General features: G+C 43.4%; 2 protein-coding genes across 8 annotated transcripts in view; one reads left to right on the top strand and one right to left on the bottom strand.

Annotated features, from left to right (window-relative positions):
* NRDC (nardilysin convertase) lies at window positions 7-25,209 on the top strand. Its single transcript, XM_021404344.1, has 31 exons — window positions 7-210; window positions 3,793-4,108; window positions 4,297-4,378; window positions 4,766-4,919; window positions 6,049-6,122; window positions 7,470-7,565; window positions 8,507-8,629; window positions 10,099-10,156; window positions 11,147-11,220; window positions 11,395-11,464; window positions 11,862-11,939; window positions 12,402-12,522; window positions 12,601-12,659; window positions 13,026-13,080; window positions 15,187-15,291; window positions 15,551-15,674; window positions 16,185-16,271; window positions 16,880-16,999; window positions 17,763-17,814; window positions 18,755-18,905; window positions 19,093-19,220; window positions 19,548-19,710; window positions 20,069-20,100; window positions 20,388-20,526; window positions 20,811-20,858; window positions 21,242-21,294; window positions 22,231-22,314; window positions 23,464-23,554; window positions 23,867-23,983; window positions 24,179-24,268; window positions 24,548-25,209. Exons 1-31 carry the CDS (start codon window positions 20-22, stop codon window positions 24,743-24,745), a joined length of 3,333 nt encoding a protein of 1,110 aa, XP_021260019.1. The 5' UTR covers window positions 7-19; the 3' UTR covers window positions 24,746-25,209.
* The window catches only part of OSBPL9 (oxysterol binding protein like 9), a 55,344-nt gene continuing 54,530 nt past the window's right edge, over window positions 25,490-26,303 (bottom strand). For all 7 annotated transcript variants that reach the window (XM_021404353.1, XM_021404355.1, XM_021404356.1 and 4 more), the window contains one exon: window positions 25,490-26,258. In XM_021404353.1, coding sequence (XP_021260028.1) covers window positions 26,184-26,258 — 75 coding nt within the window. In that variant the 3' untranslated portion in view covers window positions 25,490-26,183. The remainder of the gene's footprint in view (window positions 26,259-26,303) is intronic.

Genomic DNA, 26,303 nt, shown 5'->3' with positions numbered 1-26,303 from the left:
GCGCGGCGCGGCCGCAGCCATGCCCGGTAGGAACAAGGCGACGTCCAACTACGGCTGCCCGGAGCTGACGGTGGGGCAGCAGGCCGGGGAGAGCGGCCGCGACGCTAGGGGCCGTTCGCCTCACGGGGAGGAGGAGGAGCGCGGGGAGCTCGGCGCTAACCTCGGCGACCCCGACATCGTCAAATCCCCCAGCGACCCCAAGCAGTACCGGTGAGACCCGGGGGGGCTGGCTGCGGGCGGGGGGCGCGGAGCTGGGCCGGCGCTGAGGTGGCGGGGGAGCGTGAGGGGCCGTGAGGGAGAAGGAGCGCGCGGCGGTGCCTTGGCACGGCCTCCGTGCGCCCGTCCGACGGGCGAGGTCCGCGTTTCGGAGCAGCGCCGGCAGGAGCCCCTTCCCGGTTGGAGTTTCCGAGTTGTAACGCGTGTCTGCGAGTTGAGGCGACGACGTGACGCTGCCATTTTGTTGAGCCGTACCCAAGCGGCACGCAGCCGCCCCGCGGCTCTCGCCGGCGCCGTGTGAGCTGCCGCTCCGTGCGGGCCCGGGCCCCGGGCTGCGCTCGGGGCTCGGTGACATTGGCTGAGTGAAGTTCCCGGCTGGCTGCTGGCCGCGCGCTGCTCCCATTGGCTGTGCTACAGCACACACTCCTCCCTTCTCGTCCTGCTTCCTTGCTGCTTCCTGCTCGTGCCGCTGCCTCTCCCGCTTGCGGGCTGAGTTCGCAGCTAGAGGCTGTCGGCTCAGGAACCTTCTGCCTTTGGTTGAGGGTTGGGCAGCCCGCGGGAAGCATCGCTGGCAGCGTGTTCTGAGGCTCGGGGGCTTCCTCTGCGTGCGTGGGACCGGAGAGTGCATTTACCTGTACCAAGGAATAAACGAATATCGAGGTCTTCTGGAAATCCAGTGCTTAACAGATGGGTTTCAGGTGGAAGCCAGGAGCTGTGTCTCGTAGGGTTGGTTTGTGTGCACGTAGGACAGAGAACTTAGTGCTACCAGAAGCAAAACAGACCATGGTCAAAGAACTGTATTTCAAACTTTCTGAGACACTTAAAAGATCTGATGATGCACGTATGCTCTTTCTCCTCTGTTCGTAAATTACCAGTGATACATAATGCATCTCACTGTTGTTTTAATTTGTCTGGGGTCTTAGACTTTAGAATATAACGATCTTAGAATATAACATGCTACCAAATTATCTTCTCAAATACGCTGCTCGTAACAGCAAAGCAGACTGCAGAATGTATTTTCAAAAGTTTGTTGGGACAGAAATGATCGTAAGGGATCTTCTCCTCAGGGGATGTATTCTGCCAGAGTTAGGAGTGGATGGTTACTGAGGTGTGTTTTTTTCTTTATTCCCCCCAAATTTATTTTATTTAAGTGCCTCCACATTCCATATAAAGCGGAATTCTGGGCCATTTGGGAAATAAAAACATATCTCTTAACTGTTAACTGTGCATTGATACATATTTTAGCATTTACTTAACTGCTGAACAATTATCAGTGAGGTTGGTGTGAGAACAATCTGTTCCAACTTACCAAGAATGCATTCTGAAGAAGTTTATATTTAATACGTTATTTGCGTCAGTGCCCATTCAGTCAGCAATTGAACTACCTTGCTTCTCTTGCTACGTTGCGATTGCATTTTTCTTGCTGTATGTTGCATACTAGTTGATACACTTATGTATTGATTGCACTTGTTCTTTTCCATTGGACTGAAACATGGAAAAAGTAAAGAACACCTGTGTCAGTGGTGCTGCTAGGTACAGCCTGCTCCGTGTTCCTTCGGTGGAACCCGATAGCCTGCAGCAGCCGTGGAGTTACGTTGTTGCCTGCTCCTGGGCCCTGTTAGCGTGTAACACCCGCAAGCCTGCAGATGAATACTGTCAAATTAGTATCATCTGTTCCCTGGGTTTAATGGCAGTGTAGGGGAAGGATAAACACAGCTATTGGATACACCTGGCTGAGCAGCTCCGTGGTAATGGCTCTTCTGGAGGGGTAGCTCTGTGCTGTTCTCTGCCTGTATGGCTGTATTGCTCCCAGAGCTCCTCTCTGGGCACAGACAGCTGAAGCAGACAGCTGCACGAGGTTGTGGAGGCGGTGCTGGAAGGCGTGCTGCAGCAGTGTTGCCTTGTGCTGGCTGCAGCTCCTGCCTGGCACTCTCCGGAGCCTGAAGCAGCTGAGTGTGCGATGCTCCTGGCTCTGGGACTCCGTTGTGCATTCAGAAGTGCTGCAGCTGCATGATGTGACGTGCGTGGTACAAGCACACTCCTCTATTCCAGACCTTTGGAACACGTGGGTGATTGACTTTGTGCCCAGACATCTCAGCACTGTCTGTACCTCCTGCAGTTAGTCATACATCTGTGTACGTTATACCCGGCTCTGTGGTTTAAATGAACCAAGATGCAGTTGCTCTTTCACCTGGTTGTATCGAGCCTGTGGTGCTGAGCAGTCCTGCTGTGCACAAATCAGGTGTTAGTGATTAGGAAACCCTGGACAGAGCAGCTGCTGTCAGTTCTGCATTTGAGGAGCAGTCATAATTTATGAGCTTAACACAACTGTTACACGTTTGCTCTTTAGCTTTTTTTTTTTTTTTTTTTTGTAGACTTGGAAGTCTTAAGAAGTGTGGTTCTTTGACACAGAACTTCTTACCTCTTGTCACGGTTACCTTCCTTACCCCATTCCTCCATACTTCCCCATGACAGTCAGAAGCTGTGCCATTTGTTTTCAAGCTGATCATTTGGCTGTTTTCCCTGGAGCTTGATCTGCTTTGAAATTTATGCTGCTTCATTAACACAGTGGCCACACTGCAATGTTCTCATCTGGTACAAACTTGCTCTGCAGCTCCCATTTCTCTGTGAAGTGGGGTGGGCCCGTGGGGTTAGTTTTCATAGAATGGCTTGAGCTGAAGGGATCTTAAAGCCCACCTGGTTCCAGCCCCCTTGCTGCGCACAGGGCTGCTGCTCACTAGAGCAGGATGCCCAGGGCCCCAGCCTGCCTGGTCTTCAATGGCTCCAGGGCTTGATTCCTCTGGGCTTTGTACTGGAGCAGGTGCTGCCGGCTCTTAGGTTGGGTCAAGTAGTTTCCAGATCTGGAATTCCTTTGTTTCTGCAGTTGGCAGCACAATGAATAAATGATGCTGGGTAAAAATTTATAGATAGACATACACACTTTGTAACATACGTAGGTATACTCACATGTGTGTATGTGCACGCTGAGACCTGTGTGAGTTGATTCCTGATAGCAACCCACCCAAGCCACTGTGACTTCTTAAGGTTGTGGAGATGTGTTCTTTGAACACGTACCTGCCAAATCTCTGCACCCCATTTGATGGAAAGCATTCGTAAAATCAAATAAAATGGAGTCTCTGTGGCCTACTTTGAGGCAAAAACAAATATCTTAATTCACCTGCATAATGTATGTGACAAGAGCCTGCCAAGCATAATAGTCTACTGATGTTTGGTTTCACCTATTCTGAGTACATACAGCTTTCTCTAAGCAGGTGCTAGTAGCTCGTATATTTCAGAGAGAGGCATAAAAACCTAAATCAATGTCCAGAGCACTGTGGGGAGAAGGGCTTCTACTACTGCCTGTAATTGCTTGCTCCTTACTCTTTTAGCTGTTAAATATCAGAAGAGTCTTTTTACTTTTCCGCTGTAAAGCTGCTCGTCTTAGCTGCCTTTATTTTATTAGGAAATCTCAGTTGAAGAAGACAGAACTATTATGGGAAATACAGAAACGTCCATGTTTCTGAAAGTTCAGATCTGGGAACTGAGTGTATCCATTGTAAATAATTGTTCTTTCAGGTATATCAAACTGCAGAACGGCTTATGTGCACTTTTAATTTCGGATTTGAATTACTTGGATGGTGCCCCATCTGCGTTCTCTTCAGAAGAAGAGGAGGATGGTGATGAATCTGAAGAGGAAAGTGATGAAGATGATTCTGGAGCGGAGATTGAAGATGGGAGAGAAGGTTTTGATGAGGACTGTGATGAGGGGGATGAGGATGAGGATGACGATGATGAAGAAGATAACGAGGATTTCAATGATCCCGATGACAGCGAATTAGAAGAGCTGGCTGAAAAGGAAGAGACGAGAAAGAGAGGCTGCACAGAAAAGCAGGTGTGTATTTAAAGCAGTAGAGCGAACAAATATTATCGAGAGCTTCCTTGTGCTCTGAAACCTTGTGATTAAGCATTCAAACTCATTCTTTTTATTATGCCTGCCCTGGTTGGTTTGTCTTGTACGTCTGCCATTTTCCTGAAATATTTTTTGAAGCAGCTTTTACTGAAACTGTTCTATTTCCTCAGTCTGCAGCGGCCCTTTGCGTTGCTGTTGGCAGCTTCTCTGACCCTGAAGATCTGCCTGGATTAGCACACTTCCTGGAACACAGTATGTATCTGCTCCTGTTTTGTCTTCACCAAGAGCAAAATGAGTGCTAGCTAGCTCTGAATTCCTATGGTATTTCTAGTGCCGTTTTGTGTTCTAGCTTCCTGGCATTTATTTTCATTAGTTAAATAATTTTGTCCTTTTATAAAAACAATGCCCTAGTGAGGAGCTCTTAATGTGGGAGGAGGTGTCAGGCTATGCCTTAATGCATGCTGTTCTGTTAACCGTTAAACGTGGAGGGAAACATTACGTATGGTTTTATAAACCTTTTTCTCTGTAGCAGCAGATGGTCGATGCATAATACAGGCACAGAAACCACAGAAAGTTTCTGACCAGACATCTTAAAATGCTCGTTTTAATTCGCGGTAACTTTGCTGATTCCCATTTCAGTGGTTTTTATGGGCAGTTTGAAGTACCCAGACGAGAATGGGTTTGACGCGTTCCTGAAGAAACACGGGGGCAGTGACAACGCCTCCACCGACTGCGAGCGGACGGTCTTCCAGTTCGATGTGCAGAGGAAGTACTTCAAAGAAGCGCTTGATAGGTAACTTTGCAGAGCTGGTGGTTGGGTGTCAGTGGGTGTGTGTGTGTCCAGAGGCTGCTGTGGGATTACTTAGGATCCGTGTGCAAGTCCTAATGCGTGCGGCTCTTTGATTATTTTGCTTCCTTTAAGCTAGTAGCGTTGGTGATGGGAGAAATCCTGTGCAAAGCGACAGCTGTTCTGAGGGAGGTGCCCACAGAGCCCTGGTGGGTGACTCATCCTTTGGCAGGTCTGTCCTGGTGGAGTTAGGGCTTGGGTTTTGACTTTGCTGTTTCCAAGTGTAGTCTGTAAAGCTGCATGGGAGAATAGCCTGGAGTGTTTTGGTACAACGTGTGCCTCTAAATGATGCGTTTCACCCAGCCCTGGTTATCCAGTGAAGTGTGTGTCATTTGCGAGGAATTACTTAACCTACTCCCTAACGCTGCAGCCCCACCTTGTGAGTGGCTTCCTTCAGTGAGAAGAAATTACTCATTCACGAGGGCATGTCTGCTGTCGCTGTGAAATATCTCAGGAGGAGAGCAGACACCAGTGTGAATTTATTTTGATCAAAATACATTGCTCCCATGAAGCCAAGAGCTAGGGCTCGCACATTTTACCAAGTACTGTCCTGAGCTTTTACTTTATTAGATCAAATTCAGCTTTTATTTGCAGATTAGTCCAGCTTTTAGATATTTGAAAGTCAGAAAGAATAAAAAAAAAATGTATTTGTAATCTGTCACAGCAGCTCACTTAGTGGAGGGCAAACAGAAATTAGGAGTTGTAAGGAACAAGTGAGGGTTCTTGCGTTTTCCTTCTGAAGCATCTGGCGCCTGCCACTGCTACAGCCAGGAACCAGACTAGGTAGATCACTTGTCTGATCTGGAGTGATCATTCTCGGGACGTAAATGCAGATAATCCTGCGTTCCTCTCCTCTCACACCACAGCCTTGTCAAAAAGCAAAGGGCACTATCACAAGAATGGCTTTTATCTTTCCTTAAGACCACTATGGGTACAACTGACTTTATAAACAAAAGAGTAGATGCCGAGTTTTCTTTGTTTTCTGTTGTTTTTGTTTGATCACTTTGCTTTTTTTGTTTGTTTTGCTTTAGTTTAAAAGACACCGAAGAAAAGTAGAATTTTTTCTCTTCCATAGGTGGGCGCAGTTTTTTATTCACCCGCTGATGATCAGGGATGCAATAGACCGAGAAGTCGAGGCTGTGGACAGTGGTAAGAGTTTGTTTTTCTGCATATTTTTTACATCATCTTAAAAAAAAACAACAAAACACTTATTTTTAAACACTGTTTATTGGTTTCTGTTTGGGATTACCTTTACCTTTTGGTCAAGTTCATCTAATTTGACTGAGAGACAGAGCTCTTACATTTCTTTTAAATTTCATGGATATCAGTGGCTGACAGAGGAGAAGCAGTATGGTGCCACCACTGAGAGGTTTTACCATCTCATTTTTAATTTTAGGTTATTTGTCAGTAACTGGTAGGACAGTTCCATGAGCACGTGGGTAACCTTCAGTGAGCAACATGCCAGTAGCTCCAGCATAGCCCCAGTGTTCCCTCCTGCCCTCTGGGGCTGCTACAATAAGTCATGGTGATTGTACTTGTCTCCTTATCCTAACGCAGATTTCCCTCACAGAAGGAAATTGAACCTGACACAGAAGTGAGTGGAGCATTCACTCAATTTTTTAGTATGTAATGAATAGCTCCAGACTGCCTATAAAACTTCACTGCTTTAGGAGAAAAAAATGTTATTGGCCAATACTCTAAGTGGTTCACATATTTTTCCAAGCCTTCTTCTTCATCTATCCTCTGGTAAGAAAAACAGGGCAGCTTGATCTTGAATGTAAGGAAGTGTCAATACAAGCAAGGACCTGCCTTGTGAAGTAAGGCGTAGTTTCTTGAACATTTTAAGCTAACTTACACCTTCACTTGTGCTGACAGTGCGGCAGTGAGATGCCCAGTGGGTGCCCTTGTGTCACTCTGATGAACTGGCTGCAGAATAATGCAATCCAAAGAGTTAGTTCACAGCTCTGCTGTGCGTGTTTCCTATTACCAGAAGAACATGCATTGGAGAGGGTGAATTCTTAATTTTCTTATACTCGGATTAGAGTGAACTGATTGCAAAACTGCATTTTTGGAAACTGTCTTGCTCAGTTCTCATTTTCTCATGTCACTGTTGTACTAGAAGCTGTTCCGTGTGTTCTGTGGGAGAAGCAGGTTTGTAATTGTTCTCTGGCCTTTTTTTGCAGGGCCTGCCTGTAGAATATCAGTGGCCTTGTGTTCCCCTTAAATTTTACAGATGGAGGACATTCAGACAGGACAAACTGGAGCTTTCTATGCTTTCCCTGCTTATCCCTTTCTTTTCAGCAGTGAATTACTTTTTTTTCCTCTTCTGTTGGCTTATTTTCATCGTTGCTAGCATGTACTGTTTCGTATCCTATTTTACTATTTCATCATCCATTAAAACAAATATTCTAGATTCAATCAGTGTTTTTAGTTTATTTTTTTGTATGGGAACATGACCCCAAATTCTTACGCATGCCACTGCAAAATCTTTAACAGAGTATCAGTTAGCAAGACCCTCCGATGCAAACAGAAAGGAGATGCTATTTGGGAGCCTTGCCAGGCCTGGACATCCTATGAAGAAATTCTTTTGGGGTAAGTTCTGAATTAGTGTTATACAGCAATAATAGTATTTAAACTTCTAGCCACTTAAAAGATGCACTAACGTGAGCTGTCTTAACACAGCAAACACTCGTTTTTCTCAAAAGTATTTGTTTTATAGAAAAGCCCTTAGGAATAAAAGCAGCTGCCTACTTGAGATATTTTTCATTGCTGCTTTTTTAGCAGTTACTGCTTTTTGCTGATGTTGGAACTAGGTTGCCATAGGCATATCATCACGTAACTTTCTGTTAAGGTAAAGGTGGTGCTGTGTGACTCACCTCTGTCTTGTTTAAGCTTGTTTTTGCAATTGAAATCCCATGGAAAAATAACATTCTCGGATTTGAGTCTATTGAGACTTTTCAAAGCAAATAGTTCACTGTCAAGGTTGCAGAAGCAGACCTTCACAGTTAGGTGAGTGGAGCAGAGGGGAAGTTTGTCCTTTCTGTCCTGGGCAATGGAGTTTTCGAAGAGCTCCCTCACTCTAATGAGGCTGGTGGGCGTATAAATTGCATTGTGATGGCTGTGATGCATAATAGAGATATCCAGCTTTGAAATGTAGGTAATTTTTACAAAGTTCTATGGTGACATGTACTACATCACATTTTCCCCTCTTTTTTCCCTCCCCTGTTCTGTAAGTTCCATTGGTGAGGAGAAGCTGGTGGCAGACAGTGAGCTGTCCAGTGCACAGTATGGGCGATCTGATAATACAGGAGGACTTTGTCCTTTCTTGTCATGGAAATATCAACTGTCTTTATCTAGGAACTGGAAAAAATAAATTTCGGTTAAAATTCCCTTAACTCCAAACTTCTAACAAGTATTTTTAATGTGCTCACCAGGACTAGGCTCAATGACAGGGGAGAAGAAATTCTCAGTGTATCTGGCCTTGCTGTAACCAGTATCTACATAACTAACTAACTGCCTTTCAATGCTTACAGGTAATGCGGATACGCTCAAACACGAGCCTAAAAAGAATAATATTGATACCTACACAAGACTGAGGGACTTCTGGCAGCGCCATTACTCAGCTCACTATATGACTTTAGTTGTCCAATCTAAAGGTAACTTCAGTTGCTCCCTAAAGAAAGAATCACTGCTTCTCTTGGGGTAGTGTTCTTGGAACTAGTGCAGCATTAGCCCAAGCCATTAGAGTGGATTATCCTGTCCTGCAGGAGGTATTTGTATGCAGATTTAACCTGGTTTCCAAATGAGAACTTAAGTATTTGTGCTCTGTTGCTGTCCTTCTGACACTTCTTGAGGAATTTTTGACTGAAACAGATGAATAGGTTCCATATTAACTCAAAAGGTAAAACCTCAAAGTTATATTTAGAAGAGAAGCTTGTAGGATTTTAGCATCAGACCACCTAAGTGACTTAATGCTGCTGCTTTCCCTGCTGTCCACATTGAATCACCACAGAAAATGATACTTGGTGTCCCAGTTGTCTTGTTCTGTATGGGGCTTTTTCCAGGGAGGTTTTAAAATAATACACATTTCTCTAGGAAAAGTAGACATTGTAAGTGGGTGGGTTTTTTTTTTCCCACAGACTGAAAAATTATTTGCAGTGGAATTGAATTTCATTTCAGCAAAGATCTCCAGACTTATGGGTCGTTTTTGCTGAGACAAAAGGAAAGAAGTTGCTGAGAAGTTCAGTACGTAGTATAGAGCTGTGCTGAAAATGCAGCTGTGTGCATTCAAGTCAGATTTGTGCTTAGGTGTTTGCTGAATGCCTAAACCTGATTCCAGTTTCTGTCTGTGAGATGGAGGGGGTAATCTCAGAGGTGCTGGTTCTTCTCTCCTCCCGTGCTTTTATGTTCTGGTTAGACTGTAGACTTATGGCATTGAATATCTCTGGAATAATCATCTATGTAGTGATGGATTCTCATGTTGTTTCCTCTGATGTTTGAGAAGAAAAGCATGAGAACCGATAGCCAGACAGGTCAACTTTGTATTTCTATCTCTGTCAAAACAAAAGAAACTATGAATGCTCCCTGCAAACCCCACCCTGATTTTTTTTTTTTTTGGTCATTATTATATACAGTATTGCTATTGGAATGCAGAGTGATGTTGGCTCCAGCAGCACTCTGGTCATTGAAGAAATCAAACTTCTGTTTTTTGACACATCTTCTATAGAAAAGGAGATGGGGGAAAGAAATTTGTAGCGCCGCATTAGGGTGTGAAAGCTGCTGACTGTGTGCTGAATGTAGGAGGATGGGACGAGCCTGCTAGCACTGGTGGTTTGGCAGATCCCTGAGTCAGCAGTTCTCTTTCCCAGTCACACCAGCTGCTACCAAACTTTAAATCCCGATTGTATCAGGCCGGCTTCTCAGGAGGGTGTACAAGAGGTGTGACCCGAGACGTGTTTCAGTGGAATTGACTCAAACCAATTTAAAGCTTGTAATTTGGAACTTTGCAGTCTTAAAGTGTGCTGACCTACAGCCTCTTTAAAATAACTGAGAGATAGGATAGAGCATTTGTCTTAGGTCTGCAGGAAGTTACATTTCTGGCTTTCTTTTTTTCCTTCCTTAATAGAAACACTGGATACATTGGAAAAGTGGGTGACAGAAATCTTCTCCAAGATCCCCAATAAGTAAGATTTTTTGATATATAAAGGCGTTACAAATTATAAAATTCTCCATGCTTAAGATGACTGTTTTTGTCGGTTTGTTTTTTTTAAATCTCTTAATGGAGATATTGAGGAAATAAATATCTGTTTATCCAGAAAATGGACAGTTTTGAAAATTAAAGACTGATGTTAGTTGTTTCAGGAAGACTTTGTTTGCTCACAGCAGTCATTTAACCTGCACTCTGTGTAGTGCCAACATGCAGCTGTGTCTGCCTGATTTGTGCTGGTGCCTCAATTTTACCATGGATCATTTAAACCTAGTTTGTCATTTTTTCTTTCTTTTATTTGCTTTCTGTGAAGAGTAATTAAAAGCAAAATAAATTTAGACAGTTTCTTGAATTTTAATGTCATCATTAGGGTGGCAAGTGATTAGAACTTACATATATTTAACAACTCCCTTGCAGTTTGCTATCAAAAAAGGATGCTCTGCAGAGGCTTAACTAGCTTGGAATGCATTTCATTTCCTCTTTCAGTTTCTGCTTTTGAGTGACATTTACTTATGAAGCATATAGGAAGTGTGCTGGTGTCTAACACCATAGAGAGACATGTTTGTCTTTCTGACCCCTGTCCTTCTCTTGTTCCTTTTCCATACAACACAAGGTAGCTGGCCTCTGTGAATCTAAGGCTGGGGACAGATTGGTGCTGTGTTTGGCTTTCCGTTAGGAAAGCAAGCTTCTTATTGTTACTGCCTTGGAGAGGAGAGGGAGGAGCCGATGGATTAATCTAAATCCTGGGTAGTTACTCTGTTGTGTGGGCAGAGTGCAAGTGAATGTCAGGTTTCCTTCCCAGCTGGGTTGGGTGGGTCCTGAACTGCTCCCCTTGTTAAGGGCCATTTTCTGCTTATCTGCTGCTCTGCCTTCCTTGCTTCAGAGCTGTGGGTGCTGACTCTTGTGATTATCTCAGTGTAGCCTTGAGTCCTTGCCAGTAACACCGTGCTGTCATTTTGCTTTCAAGTGGTTTGCCCAAGCCCAGCTTTGGCCATCTGACTCAGCCTTTTGACACGCCAGAATTTCACAAGCTTTACAGAGGTAAGTAAAGTAGATTTGTTACAACATTTTGAATACTTAGGTGCATATTTCCTCTGTTTTCTGAAAGGATAAGTAATTATGTGGCTCTGAATAACTTTTAATCATTCTTCCTGCATTATTTAACATTTCTATTCTTCATTACGTGTTTATACTCATAAACTTATTTCTGCTTAGTTGTTCCAATCAGGAAAGTTCATTCATTGAGTATCACCTGGGCACTTCCCCCACAAGAAGAGTATTACAGGTAAAGTGGTGCTGTATTTTCCTTCTGCTGCGTTTGTTGTAAATAAATTTAATGACTTTCCCAAGAAGCCAAAGAATCTCATTTGTTTGTATTACAGATTACTTTGGGTCAGCGGGGAGAACATTTTAAAAATGAATTGAACTGATGCAAATACGATTCTTTTTATAAATTGAGTGTTATTGATAGACGGCTCATTTAACATCATTCCTCATGACTCATATCAGCCATCGTGTTCTGAACTCCCACATCCTTAGCTTATTACCCTGATGCTACCTGAAAATGCAGCGCTTGTCATGGAGGCGCAGTCAGTGTGGTTTTTAGTTGTTTGTGTAGTAATTTGAATTCTTTCTGTAAAAAGTATGACCTCGTGGCATTTGATTTTTAAACTTTCTTTTAGAGTGAAGCCACTTCATTATATTTCCTGGTTGGTGGGACATGAAGGCAAAGGCAGCGTTCTTTCTTTTCTTAGGAAAAAGTATGTATTTCTTAAGCATAATAACTAAATGCTTTGGTATGATTAAATGAAAGAAAACTGTTTTGTATATATATGTTTTATATATATAAATATATATTAAATGTCTTTTATATATTTATATATATAATATATATATATCCAGTCTACCTTTTTAATGTATTTTATAGTGGTATCTTTTGAACTGATATTTGTCACAAGTGTGAAATAAGTGGTTTCTGGTCTGTGTTCTGTGGATCAGTAGCACCGTGCCTGATTTTTAAGAGATCTCCAAAAGGTAACTCGGCTTTTTCACTCTTTCTCTTCAGCTCTGTATCTTGAGGCTTACCTCTTTATGCTGGAAAAACTTGGTGTGAAGTGGAAACAGATTGAAAGGCACTGGAATAAAGCTATGATAGCAAACTGTAACTAAGCTTAAATAAAGCTGAAAGGAGTTATTAACAAATACCTTTAACTCTTCCATAGGTTTTGGGCACTTGCATTATATGGAGGAAATGGTGAGACAGGATTTGAACAGAACTCTACATACTCCATCTTCAGCATTTCTGTAACTTTGACTGATGAAGGTTACAAGCACTTCTACGAGGTATGGTTTACCCTAACTGGATTTTCCTACTGTTTTCCTACTGCATGGAAAAAGTAATCCATTCCTTTCTGCCTGCAGGTGGCCCACGTTGTGTTCCAGTATGTGAAGATGCTGCAGCAAAGAGGGCCAGATAAAAGGCAAGCGTTTGCCATTACAGCTGCTATTGGCAAGGCTCTGCCTCTCCATTAACCTTTTATTTGTAGAGTTTGCATGTTTTGCTGGGTCATTGGCACACAAACTAGTCAGTAGGAAAGCTTGTCTGTGAGGGAAGTGTGCCTGTATTTAAGAACTAATTTATTACAAGTTCTTGTTTCCTGGTTTTAGTTTGATTTATTGTTATTGATCGCTAATTTTAATAAGCTGAAGTAGTGTAGATGCGAGGTGCACTTGTGCATTGATTTAAATAAATGTGTTACGACAGATGTGTGGAAGGCTGTGGTGTCCTGGTGTTAATCTCTGCGTTAATTTGGTATCTGTTTCACGTTCTTTCCTCTCATTTACAGAATATGGGAGGAAATCCAGAAGATTGAAGCTAATGAATTTCACTACCAGGAACAGGTATTCATCCACTGTTTTCTGTTGGCATATAGGTAAAGCATAAAAAGGATTTATTTTGTTCTTTTTTTAAATTTTGAACCGTTTTTTCAAAGTTCTGTGCACCAAGAAACAGATAATGCACTTAAGTAATGGGGCTGCATTTTACAGAAAGCTTTTTCCTCAACAAATCCCTATTCTTTTCATTCTCTATGTCCTAAGCTCTTGTTCTCTTCCAGTGTCAGTCATTAGGCTGCATGAAGTTCTGTGCCAATTAATAGGGTTCTGTGAACTGTCTGCTGCTTTTCAGTACTTCTTGGTCTAATTTCACTTTTGATAATCTGTTTTGGTGCTGCTGATTTCTAGGAGCAGGACAGCAGTGTGGGCTGGAAGGTTTGCCTTGCTAGCAGCTGGCCTTGCAGGGTTGGATGTTAATGACCCTTGGTCTGCTGTTACACCATTATACTGATGAACGTGGGTTTGGGTGAAGACTTACTTGCCTTATCAAAACAGTAGTTAGCAAAAACCTTAGGTCGTCTTATTAAAGTTACAAAAACATAAAGAAAGGAACAGCTTAGTTAATTTGAGAAGCCTCACTTTACCAGCTTTCTTACTCTCCCTACATTTAGCTGTGTTCTCATCTTTTTTTTTGGATGGCACTAAAATGTACTTTTGGGAAAATAAATCCATGTACTATATGTGGCTTGAAAACATCACTGAAGTTCATTGATTTCTTTAAAGTACACAGATGCAAGAAGGACAAAAAGAAATAGAACAGGAAATATTGGAAATGGAGATTTTTCCTTTCTAGATGCTCCAAGTCTTGGCAGACACTTGTAAGACCTGCCAGTCTGCGCTGAGTGTCAGGATGTTGGAAGCATCATCTGTAGCAAATCCTCCCCTCCGTAGCTCTGCCTCCAGAAGAGCATATGGAGGATATGGAGTGTCTTGAGTGGCCTTTGAATAGCAGAGGAAAGTGATATTTGCAAGTGGTACAGACAGCAAGGACTGCTGCCAACAACCCTAAGTAATGCATAACAGAGCAGATTTTTTTTAATAGGGATTGAGTTAACACTAATTGCCAAGTGCATTTTTGAAGTGTAGCGTGGTGTTATTTATTGTTGCAGTACAACTTTTATGAATTTGTTAGCCAAGTGTGATTATTTCAAAATTAAGAGCTGACAGTCTTCTAGCAAAAGCTTTCTGCAGAACAGCGGGGAAGAACTACACATCTCTAAGGGATGGCTGTTTGGTACCTTGGATATGGCAGGAATATCTGCTGCCCTGTGTGCACTTCTGTGATTCAGTCTTTAACCATTGCAAACTGTGGTTGTTCAGTTTGAAGTCTGACATTTTCATCAGTTAATCTGTTTAGTTCTGAAAGGTTCATATTATATATTCATATTCATATAGCTCAAGCTATAATTTTGTGTTCCCATTTCTCAGATGTGCAGTGTCTTAAGAAATTCTTGATCACGTTTCTGACTTCATTTATAAAACCCAGATGTGTCAAATTTGCCTTTTCTCGGGGGGAGCTGTGGTCCATACCAGGCCCCAGGATCTTTGCAGTATGATGCTGGCTGGTTTAAAAAAAACAAAAAACAAAAAACAAAACAACAAAAGCATGGAGTAAAAAGTCTCCTCTAGGCAGTCGTGCACAATTACCATACTTTCATGTCCAAATAAGAAATCTCTTCCTTCTCATACTGGACAGCGTGCCAGAGAACTTAGGAAGGAACAGAATGAGAGATATCTGTTAACAGCAGATCCTCAGCTTCTCTTTTCAGGTTCTAGAAATCCTGAAATCTTGAATTGTGGACCTCTGTTCCCTGGAGACAAGGAGCACGTTGTGCTAGGGCTTGAATCTTGTAGGTGTAACGGCTGTAAGATGGTCAGGGCTGTTTCTTTCCTGAAATGTCATCTCTGATGTTTTGGGAGTCTTAGAGGAGTCCTCAGGATTAGATACGGTTATGAAATATATTTAGTTTAATAACCAAAACTAAATGCTATCCCAAACTCAGCATATAACTCACACTCAACGTACTTGACCTCTCGAGGTCTGCTCTGACCAGGAAATTGATATTTTAACTTTTGATTATGCAAAAAATAGCTTTATTTATTTGTTTTCAGACAGACCCAGTTGACTATGTGGAAAGCCTTTGTGAGAACATGCAGCTGTTTCCGAAGGAGGATTTTCTGACAGGAGACCAACTCCTGTTTGAATACAAGCCAGAGGTGAATGTTCTTTGAACTCTGATTACATGTTTGGTGTAAGGAAAATATAGGCATACTATGTAATATAGGCATATAATTAGGCATGTTACAGGCACAGGTTTTGTATTTATTGAGTCACTTTTAATACTTAGGAAACAAGTTTTCCTGTGTGTGTAAGGTTGTGATGTCTTGTTATTCGTACGCTGAGATTAAGGAGTCCCAGCTGTGTCAGGCAGAGCCACAGTTGCGTGTGAACTGAAGTACTGTCTTGAAATTACAGATCATTGCTGATGCCCTTAACCAGCTCAGTCCTCAGAGGGCCAACCTTGTTCTGCTGTCTGCTGCCAACGAGGGCCAGTGTCACCTAAAGGAGAGGTGGTTTGGAACACAATACAGCGTGGAAGGTAAAACAGCAGCTGAAACATAAGGAGTGCCTGGTTCGTGCGTCAGAGCAGCACATAACACACCACATGGAAGTAGGGAGGTGGATCCCCAGTGGTAAAGTGACTTTGTTGTTAGTCAAGTACTCCGTCCTGCTCTGTAATGTGTCTTTGTATCTTTTGATTCCCGCTCCCCAGGTTTATAGTTTGAGGAGGCAGGGCTCTCAGTGAGTGCTCCGCTTGGCTGCAGGTCAGGTCCTGAACAGAGAAGTGAACACAAATAGTGGGGGACAGGGTGTCTTGGTAACTGGATTACTGATGCAGGCGGGCTTGATTTACTTCTAAATAGGATTGCTTCAGTCCTGCTTCATGGGAGCTGTTAGGAACAGATTTAGAAAAAGATGACATGAAGAAACTTACCATGCTGCAGATGCTCATGTAGATAGTAGGAGCTAAGAGATGAGATGACTGATCTGGGAAATAAGAAAGCATTAGCTTCCTGCTGAACTAAATGTATTTCATATTTATTAATAGATATTGACAAGTACTGGAGTGATGTATGGGCCAGTGACTTTGAATTAAATCAGGATTTACACCTTCCAGAAGAGAACAAATACATAGGTAAGGCACGCGAGCATGGATGAAGTCTTCCCCTGGTAGTTTATTTGAGAGGTGAACGTAGTTAATGTAGAAACAATCTTTATTTCCATCTGAACATCGACCTGTTTTTGCAAATGAAAATATACGGGAATTCTGTTCGCCTGAATTTTATTTAATAAACTTTTATGTCTAAGCTTGAGAACGGACTTCATAAAAAGCATCAACTTAAAGATTGCATAACCCTAACAGATCTCCCACGGTCCGTGAGCATTAACACAGAACTGTGGACACCTGTGAGGAGGAATCTTATTTGCTTCATCTGCTTTTTTTGAAAGTAAATAGCATCTGGCTTTGTTGCCAAAACCAAATGAAATAAAAGCCATAACTTACACCCTACGTAGAGCATAGCATTACCACTTCTGCACGGTTTCTGAGCCAGTATTCTGTTGGGAAACTGAAAAATGAATGTTCTTTGGACCCAGGGAAACATATTCTGTCATGTATAATGTAGCAAAATGGGAGGAGAAAAACCTGTTTTGCTGATAATTTTGAAGACTACAATGCATTTTGCCTGACTGACTGTGAAAGCCACTAACTTCTGCTTTTGGTTTGGTTTTGATTTTTGTTAGCCACTGACTTTGCTTTGAAGGTTGCTGACTGCCCGGAGACGGAATATCCAGTGAAAGCACTAAGCACACAGCAAGGCTGCCTCTGGTACAGGAAGGATGATAAATTCAAAATCCCCAAAGGTAAACGCCTTAAGGCTTTCCTGAGATTATAAAGCCCCTGTTTTCAGCAGCTGGAATTGATTTGAGGGGCAGTAACTCATGCAGGTCTTCACCATTTAAGATCAAGTGTTTTCTGCCAGCTCCTCCATGGGCATTCTGATACATTCATTGGCTACAATACAAAAGGAGCAGGTAAACTACCCTGCAACTAAGAAACCCTGCTGGTGCCCCAGGTTAAAAAGTGGAATCACTGAAAAATTTTGAAAATATTGGCTTCAGAGAGTCTGGCTATGGACAGAATTTGGCATGCAGAATGTATTACTGAGGCAGGTTGTGAGAGCAAAGAACATGATAGTTAGTGAAAGCTGTAGTCTCTTCTACAGGAAAAGAAAGATAAAGTCTGCATCTGGGACAAATGTGGGAAATACATTGCTGTCTTCAAGCAGAATGTCACAGTCCTTAGTGCCTGCTAAGCATAAATCTTGTGGAGTTATGTGGAGTTTTTTGTTTTTATTTATATTGATCACACCAAGTGTCGAAGTATCCTATGAAGCATGACTTTGAGTTTTCTAATAGTTGATATTTTTAAGGAAAGATTTTGGCTTGAAAAAGAGAAGACATTTGATGGTGACTTAATATAAGCAAAAACACGTTCTTATAGCTCAGTGACAATTTTCATTAGATTTGAACTGTGACCGAAGAACGATGGGATGGAAGAATGTTTGACTTTGGGAAGCTGTCACTTTTTATACAAGGTCTCACTGAAGTCTCTTTTCCCCACCAGGTTATGTTCGTTTCCATCTGATCTCTCCGTTGATCCAGCGGTCTGCAGAGAAGTAAGAGCTGTGTTAGTTGTGCATACCGTGCAGGGTAATCATAGTCCTGTACACAGTGAGAAAGTGTGAAGAGAGACTCATTTTAAACTGGAATAGCATAAGCCTTCCTTTCCTTATTCTTACATTTTGTTGTCGTTTTTTCTGTCATTTGGCAAGGGTGGGTTTTGCAGCAGGCCGTCACTGTAGCGGATGGGTGTGTGTGAGTTTCCTGGTGTGTTATTCCCCAGTGCAAGTTTTAGAAAAACTGATGTGCCAGCAGCAGCGTGCGTGCCAGAAGGAAGTGCTTGGGGAGGAGCCGGTCCCGCAAACAGCACAGTCATGCCCTAAACCGGGAACTCGGGGGCCTCTAGGAGCAAGTGAAGAGCAGGATGACAGCGTGTAGAACCGCGTGTTGCACAGACTCAAGATTATAGCTCTGCACATGCTGCTCTTCTGCTAATCTTAGGCTGGCGTTGCTGTCTGCAACAAATTTCATAGTGGTTTAATCCTAAGCCTGTTGAGACCTGCACAAGGAGTGTCTTAGAAATGCCTTGGGGCTTTATTTATTGCATTTTGAATTGGAATCCAGGTAGCAACAAAAATCTGGAAGTTTGAGACAGGACAACGATGCCCACACTGCAATCTGATTCACTGGAGTTTATTTACCTTGGTAGACAGTGACCTCATTCAAGCATTGTTACAATGCGCGCTCCTACGCTGAAGAAATCCTATAACATGTGAAACTGGAATCATTCCTTGCAAAGAACTGTTGAATGTCAAAATAATTTTTAAGCTGTGCATTCTGGGTGAAGGGAAATCTGTATTGTGTATTTCCAGATTTGTTAGAAATTGGCTTTCAGTCTCATTTTGCTCAAATTTTCATTTCTGTTGGAGAATTTCTTATGAGTACAGCTAACTCATGAGCCTCGACGTTTCTCCCTCTGCCCTTTTCTCTGTGCAGCATAGTGTTGTTTGATACGTTTGTAAACATCCTTTCTCACAACCTGGGTGAACCAGCTTATGAAGCTGATGTTGCCCAGCTGGAATACAAGCTGGTGGCTGGAGAGCACGGCTTAATCATTCGAGTGAAAGGATTCAATCATAAACTACCTGTAAGTACCAATTAATTAATTTGCTAAGGAATTGTTTAGTGAAGAATATCTAGCAGAATTGAGGAATGTGCTTTAAGTTACACTGTCTTTTATGTTGATCAAAGGATTATTTTTTTTTAATTATTATATTTGGAATAATTCTCAGTTGGTTGTCTTTTCAGAAAAATGACTTCTGTTTTCTTTACAGCTTCTATTTCAGCTCATCATTGATTACTTGGCCGACTTCAGCTTTACTCCAGCAGTTTTTGAAATGATAACAGAGCAGCTGAAGAAAACATACTTCAATATCCTTATCAAGCCTGAGACTCTGGCCAAGTGAGTTCTAGGGAATGGTAAAAGTGGCTGCGCAGCAGCTGTTGAGCTGCTCCGTGCTGGTGGAGGTTTGTTCCAGGGTGGCTCGTGGCTCTGAGAGCTCAGGCAGCTCTGCAGCCGGTGATCAAACACGAGGCTCAGACTGGGCCTGCAGGTAGCTGCTGTTGTGAGGCAGCCTGCAGCCAGCAGCAGGAGCTGAGGCAGGGCAGGGTGAGCCCACAGCAGTGCGCCTGGTGCCATCTCCTGTGCGTTCCTGAGTCGGAAGCGGGATCGCTTCCATTAAGCAGCTCCTGGTGACTTGCGGTTTTGTTTTCCTTCTGTTTATTGCAGGGATGTACGTCTCCTGATCTTAGAACACAGCAGGTGGTCCATGATAGACAAGTACCAGACGCTGATGAAGGGCCTTTCCATTGAGGCGCTCTCATCCTTTGTTAAGGCTTTCAAGTCACAGCTCTTTGTAGAGGGTCTCGTGCAAGGAAACTTCACTAGCAGAGTAAGTACAGCTTCTGGAGCTGATGCGCACTGAGATGTGTTCTTAGAATGGACTTAAACGCTGTTGCAAACACTCTTTAATCTCACCTGCAAGCTGGTGGCCTCTTCTGTACCAGTCTGGCAGCTTACTGGTGCAGGGCAGCTTCATCTCCAGCAGCTCAGGAGTGCCCATGTGGATAAGGCCTCGTGGTGCAGAGGTGTCCAGAGGGACTTGGGATGAAGTGAGGTAGTGAGGACAGCGGGGGCTGGGCTGTTCTTTGCTTGCGTGGCCACTTTCCTCACATTGTGTGCTTTGGTGTGTGTCTATGAATTGCAGCTAGTAATTCTCTTCTGAATAAAAACTATATTTTCTCTCTTAGGAAGCAAAGGATTTCCTGAATTATGTTGTTCAGTGAGTATCTGACTCCTACACCATGCATGTGGTAACTGTAATCAAGTTAAGGTTCTTTCCTGGAGGAAGGGGCTGGGGTGGGAACAGTGCAGAAATTCCCTTCTCCCTCGTGGGACACTGCTGCTGGCACATCCCGTGGGTCCCTGTTCCTCACGGCAGCACAGGCAGGACATCGTTCTGGTTTGGGGAAGATAATGGCAGTCTGAGCACGTGAAGGTCTGGGTATTGTACTGGCTGCTGTGGCTGTGAGCAGGTGTTTGACACTTCACTGCTTGTGCTCCCTTCAGAAAGCTCCAGTTCGCGCCGCTGGCCCATCCCTGCCCTGTGCAGTTCCGGGTGGTGGATCTGCCCAGCACACACCTGCTCTGCAAGGTGAAAACACTCAACAAAGGCGATGCCAACTCTGAAGTGACCGTGTATTACCAGGTAGCGTGTCGGCTCGGTGTGTACTGCCCTGTTCCCTCTGGTAGCTGCTGGTGCTGCAGTTGTGCTCATGTCACAGTTTTGAGAGCGGTTTCTGGACACGGATGTTACAGAGCGCTCCAAAACCTAACAGTGTGACCGTGTTCCCGCAGCTTCCATAGAGACAAGATTTTTCAGCTGTCCATGCTGCGAATTGTGTGTGTAGTCCAGGCTGGGGTGGGTCAGAGTTGTCACCTTGATCTATGTAACTTGATGAAATCACCCTAAATTCTTCGTTTTCTTTCTAGTCAGGTGCCAGGAGCCTCAGGGAATATACCCTTATGGAGCTGCTTGTGGTAAGTTGCAGTTTGTGTCTCATAGCCCGTGAAATGTTCTTACCTGCAGATAGTGCTTAGGACTAAGATAAGGCCGTGGGGCTAAATGGACAAAGGGGACAGTGAATATCTAACAAAGGGCATTGTGTATATCTGCTGCTCATTCCGAGTTAAAGTGCAAGTGTTTGGGACAGGATACCCAAACGGCTGCACTGAAGGGCAGTGTGGAAGACAGTTTTCTTTACTAACCCAGAAGACTGAGGCCCTTCTTTACCCTCTGGGTGTGGCTGGAAGGGCAGCAGTTCAGTTGTGTCCTTTGTTGTGATCACGTTTCTGTAGTGAGCCTGAGTGGTGGCTGCAGAACAGCACCTCTTCTGTTGTGACATGTTTGTGCTTTGTTTCAGATGCACATGGAAGAGCCCTGCTTTGACTTCCTGCGAACCAAGCAAACCCTCGGGTGAGTTCACTGTGGGCGTAGCTCCCGCACACCTGCTTCTGGGGTTCCCTGGTGTTCTACCTCTGGAAACTCTTTCCTGCACAGTGGCTCATTCCTGATGTAGTGTAATAGAAACAGCACTGGAACACATTAAAATTGCGAGCACCCGTTGACACAACCTGCAGCTGAGTTGCTCTAGAGTCTCTTTAAGAACCGCATCTGCTGCCTGTGTGTCGCCAGGGGAGACCTCATCACTCTCTATAACTACCTGAAGGGAGGTTGTAGTGAGCTGGGGGTCGGCCTCTTCTCTCTTGTTAACTAGTGATAGGATGAGGGGGAATGGCTTCAAGTTGCGCCAGGGGAGATTTAGGCTGGACATTAGGAAATACTACTTTTCTGAAAGAGTGGTCAGGCGCTGGAACGGGCTGCCCAGGGAGGTGGTTGAGTCACATCCCTGGAGGTGTTCAAGAAACGTTTAGATATAGCGTTGAGAGACATGGTTTAGTGGGGTTGTTGGTGGCAGGTGGATGGTTGGACTGGATGATCTTGTAGGTCTTTTCCAACCTAGCTCATTCTATGATTCTATGACATGGAATTATTCTGCACGAAGCTGTTCCTTGACTTCCTCTATCAGCTTCCCATTTCCCAGGGCTGCTTTCACAGCCTGTCTCTGGTGCTAAGAGTCAGAAGTACTTGTCTGCCCCACGAAACTGGCACAAGCCTTTCACAGCTACAGGTTTATTGCTGTGTTTGTTAATTGTAGAAGACGAGTTCAAACAAATGCTCTGTCAACCTTTAAAGATTTCCCAAAAACAAGAAAATACTGAAAAAAAAATTTGAGGTGTTCTTGGGTTTTCTTATTTTGTAAAGCACCAGCATTGCTATAACCTGTAGCATGTCCTGTGAATGGAAATGTAATTGTTCTTGAGGAATGACTTGTTTCCTCTTTATTTTAAGCTACCACGTGTACCCCACCTGCAGGAATACTTCAGGGATCCTTGGCTTTTCGGTCACGGTAGCAACGCAGGCAACCAAGTACAAGTAGGTGTGGAAGCGTGGCTGCTGCAGGCTGAGTAAGAAAGCCTTCAGTGCAGGATGCGTGGGGGGTGGTACTAGAACAGGGGTGCTCACAAAGGCAGGCTCTGGACCTTGTGCATATTTGGGCACCGAGTATCTTGGACATGGGGTGTAGAGAGTGATCAAACTGTTGTAGTTCATGGTGTATTTATACAACATCCAGCTGAAGAATTATTATTGGTGTTGCACAAAACCTTCTTTTTGTTTTGCCAGAGCAGATGACAGCTGTCTTCAGTTTGCTTATGAGTGCACCTGCTCCCATTTCAGTTGGTAGCATTAACAGGTGCCTGTCTCAGGCCATGGGCTTGGCTCTTAGAGGGCAGTTGTGTAAGAGCCCAAAGGGAATGTCAGAAAACAGCAGCCACTGCTTTAGCTGTGACATTGCTGAATGCAACTGTCACTGAAAACCATCACCTAAATAAAGCAGTAGCCTTAAGCTTCTTAAAACTGCAGCAGTCCTAACTTCATTAGGAAAAATAACTCAAGGACTACATCAAACATCCCGCTGCTCTCTGGCTCCCTGCAGGACTGCTAACTGGTACCAAGCAGATTCCATGTACCTTTTCTTCCAGCTCACTTTCAGGTGCCAGGACAGTCTGATGGTTTTGTTCACAGCTGGAGCTAACTACAAGTATTTGACCTGCCAAAGTTGAGGGGGTATATGAAAAACCTGCAACTTAAGAAACTAATTCTGTATCATTCAAAGCTGAGTAAGCACAGAATAGTGCTCTCTCCAGTTATTATATTAGGGTGGGAGTGGTTAAATCGATTGAGGTTTTTATGTTACAAACCCCACACCCTATTGCATGCCATTACATTTATATTACATTTATTTTATCTTAATGAAGTATTCACCTGCAGGGCTGCAGCTGGGGTCCTGACAGAGCATGCTGCTGCTGGCTGTACCACAGCCTGGTCCCTGCATTTGAGCAGTATTTAATTTAAATAAGAATCAAAGCACTGTTTTGATTCTCCAGTATAAGGGAAATAGAACTGCTGGTTTTCATGAGTGTGTGGGCTTCTGGGAGTGGGGAAAAGCCCCACGTGTTCCATAGATTTTTTTTTTTCCTTGTTTTTCCTCTGAGCTGATTTAATTATTTAACTCTTGTTTAGTTCTGAATTGGTTGACAAGAAGATAGAGGAATTCCTTTCTTGCTTTGAAGAGAAAATCAAGCATTTAACCGAAGAAGCGTTTAGCACCCAGGTAAAAGCTAAGCTTGAAAAGCTTTTTCTTTAACTGCTAAATAACACCTGAACTGGAGGATTTGGTGACACCAATCCAGCCTATTTCTGAGGCTTTCTAAACAAAAGACTGACACTGAAGTCCTGGCTCTTGCTCTCTTCTCTGAGCTGTTGCACTGAAAAAAATGTACTGACAAATTAAAGAACAAGGAACTGCCTTGTTAAAGCAATCCGTGTTTCCTTTTAACTTCAGCGAAGGTGAGGGTTGATAGGTAGCAAATTAAGGATATTTAAACCCTCTGAACCTTTTCTTTCCCCCTGCTCCCAAATGTAGGTGACAGCTTTGATAAAACTTAAAGAATGTGAAGATTCCCATCTTGGAGAAGAAGTAGACAGGAACTGGAATGAAGTTGTGACGCAGCAGTATCTCTTTGACCGGCTTGCCCGCGAGGTGGGTACACGTCCCTGCACACAGCCTGCTGCAGCAGTTCTAAATACAGCACAGACAGTGGCATTTATGCTGCCAATACCACATGGATTGTAAGCTCAGTGCTTTTAAAAGGTCTAAGGGGATAGCTTCTGTAGAAAAAAAGATTGTTTAAAGTCATTATTGTGCTATTTAAAACCTCTTCCCCGTGGGTTTCAGATAGAAGCTCTGAAGTCTGTTACAAAATCAGACCTGGTCTCCTGGTTCCAAACTCACAGAAGCAGCAAGAAGAAGGTGCTCAGCGTACACGTGAGTAGTTCCAGTCAGCTCGGTGTTGCCAACTTGTGAACTGCCACACTTTGAGAGATGGCAGTAAGGCTGTATGGATGGTAGGAGAAGCAATGGCCTCACTTCTTTTCATTTGATGGTTATCCACATATCTGTTTATATTACTTACCTTTCTAATATTGGCTCTCAGATTGCATTTAAGTTATCTGTACTTAATTGTCAGGCAGGTGGACACTGAAAGATACCCATATTATAGAAGCTTGGACCCAAGTTTTTTCTATATGGTAACTTTTTTCCCAGGTGGTTGGATTTGGAAAACACGAAGGGGATGCAGAGGTTACAGCTGTCTCAGAAGCACAGAATTCTTCATCTGGTGAAATACCTCATCTTAATTTCTTGCCCCCCTCCTCCCTGATGGCTCACGTTACTTCCATCAAGGACATCAAAGCTTACACATCAACTCTGAATGTTCTCCCTTACCATAAAATCTTAAAATAAAAATGACATCTTGCCCTGCAGTAACGTGTAATACAGGTGCTTTCTGCAACCGCTCTTACAAACAGATTTATTTTTATTAAAACAGGGCTGTAATATTAGCAGGGGTGAGGAAGCTTCCCTCATGCGGTTTTCCACCATTCCCCCCCACTCCCTCAGCACATGCCCAGCCTCCAGCAGGAGAGAAAGGAGAGCTTTCCCTGCCAGCAGAACGAGGCAGCGTTCTCCTGTTGTGTGAGGGCAGGGGCTGCTGTTCTGTTCCAGCCGTCTTGCACATCATTCCTACAGTGCTGTAGCCTTGTTTAATAGCAGTTACGTCTCCTCCAAGAAAGAACGTTGCAGTTCCCCTGTAGGAATTAGAGGGGGTGGGGAGAAACAGCCTAAGGCGTTAATCTGACACTGCTTTTTAAATTTTTCTGTATGTGTAAAATAAAACCGAGATGAAATAAAATAAAAACTAGATTTAACTGTGGAAGGAAAAATAGTTTGATTGCTGCATCCACCTACTTACCCCAAGTTTATTCAGCTTCAGGCTAAATCACAGAAATGAAGCAATTCCCGGTGCTCTAGCTGGTAAGTAGAAAGGTGAGGCCCGATGGAACTTACAGAGAAATGCTGTAGGTGCTGCCATTCTGCTCCTTGTGCTAGCTCATAACTTCTTTTAGGAAGAAGGTCTAACTTACTTGCAGTGGAAAGAAGCCTGCTATCAAAACGTTTTACATAAAATGGTCACCACTCAGCTGCAGATACAGACTTGCTGCAAAGGTTTATTATGAAATAAATAAAAAGTCCTTAAGAGAAGTTTGGAAAATCTATTTATGAAGCTTTAAGATGCATTGAGTAGAATTATCTATGGTTACATTTTAATCTCAAAATAACAAAGTTATTTTGGGCAAGACACTGAAATGCCAAAAGATTTGATTATCATACAGGTGGAAGATAACATTTATGTAGCAGTTTCTAACAAACCTTCCCCTCAAAGGAATCCTCATATTTACACATAGCAAACATTAGCTAGATTTAAATGATGTCTTGCATGTTGTTGTTTTTTTGTTTTTTTTTAATATGTAGGACCCAGGAATATAATGCAACTGATACCAGATGTCAAGGCCTTCACAGTGGTTATACAAGGTGTGTATGTCGCAGCCCAGATGCTTCAGAAGCATCAGTCGCAGGGCTCCAGCAGCCTGCCATTGCAGCCTGCGTGCACGACCAGTCTAGCAGAGTCCAGCAGAAGTCACCACACAGCCAAGACGTTTCCTGTTTTGTTTAATTGCTTATCTGCATCAGTAAGTCCGGTATCCCTGAGATAGGAACCACTGTAACTGGAGGGGACAGGTGCTCCAAACGTTACGTACGTGACAGCAGATGACTATCCTGGTATCAGACGTAAACTCCGCTAAGTCAAGGCCTGAACATTTTCTGTTTTTGTAGCCCCCTCTCAGTGTTTACTGGCAGCGAGTCGTTTCAGTAGCGGCTCATCATAAACCCAGCATTCTCCATCTTCATGGAATAACTAGAGAAAAGGGAATAACTAAGCGTAAGCTTTTTATGCCTAAAT

The sequence above is a fragment of the Numida meleagris genome, chromosome 7 (genome assembly GCF_002078875.1).
Source record: "Numida meleagris isolate 19003 breed g44 Domestic line chromosome 7, NumMel1.0, whole genome shotgun sequence".
Taxonomy (NCBI): domain Eukaryota; kingdom Metazoa; phylum Chordata; class Aves; order Galliformes; family Numididae; genus Numida; species Numida meleagris.
Note: the sequence above shows the minus strand (reverse complement) of the source record. Positions and strands in the feature narration are given on the sequence as shown.

Coding starts and splice junctions, on each gene's coding strand:
- NRDC (XM_021404344.1), top strand. CDS start 20: ATGCCCGGTAGGAACAAGGCGACGTCCAACTACGGCTGCCCGGAGCTG. Junction 4,109..4,296: donor GAGGCTGCACAGAAAAGCAG/GTGTGTATTTAA, acceptor CTATTTCCTCAG/TCTGCAGCGGCCCTTTGCGT. Junction 11,465..11,861: donor CCACAAGAAGAGTATTACAG/GTAAAGTGGTGC, acceptor ACTTTCTTTTAG/AGTGAAGCCACTTCATTATA.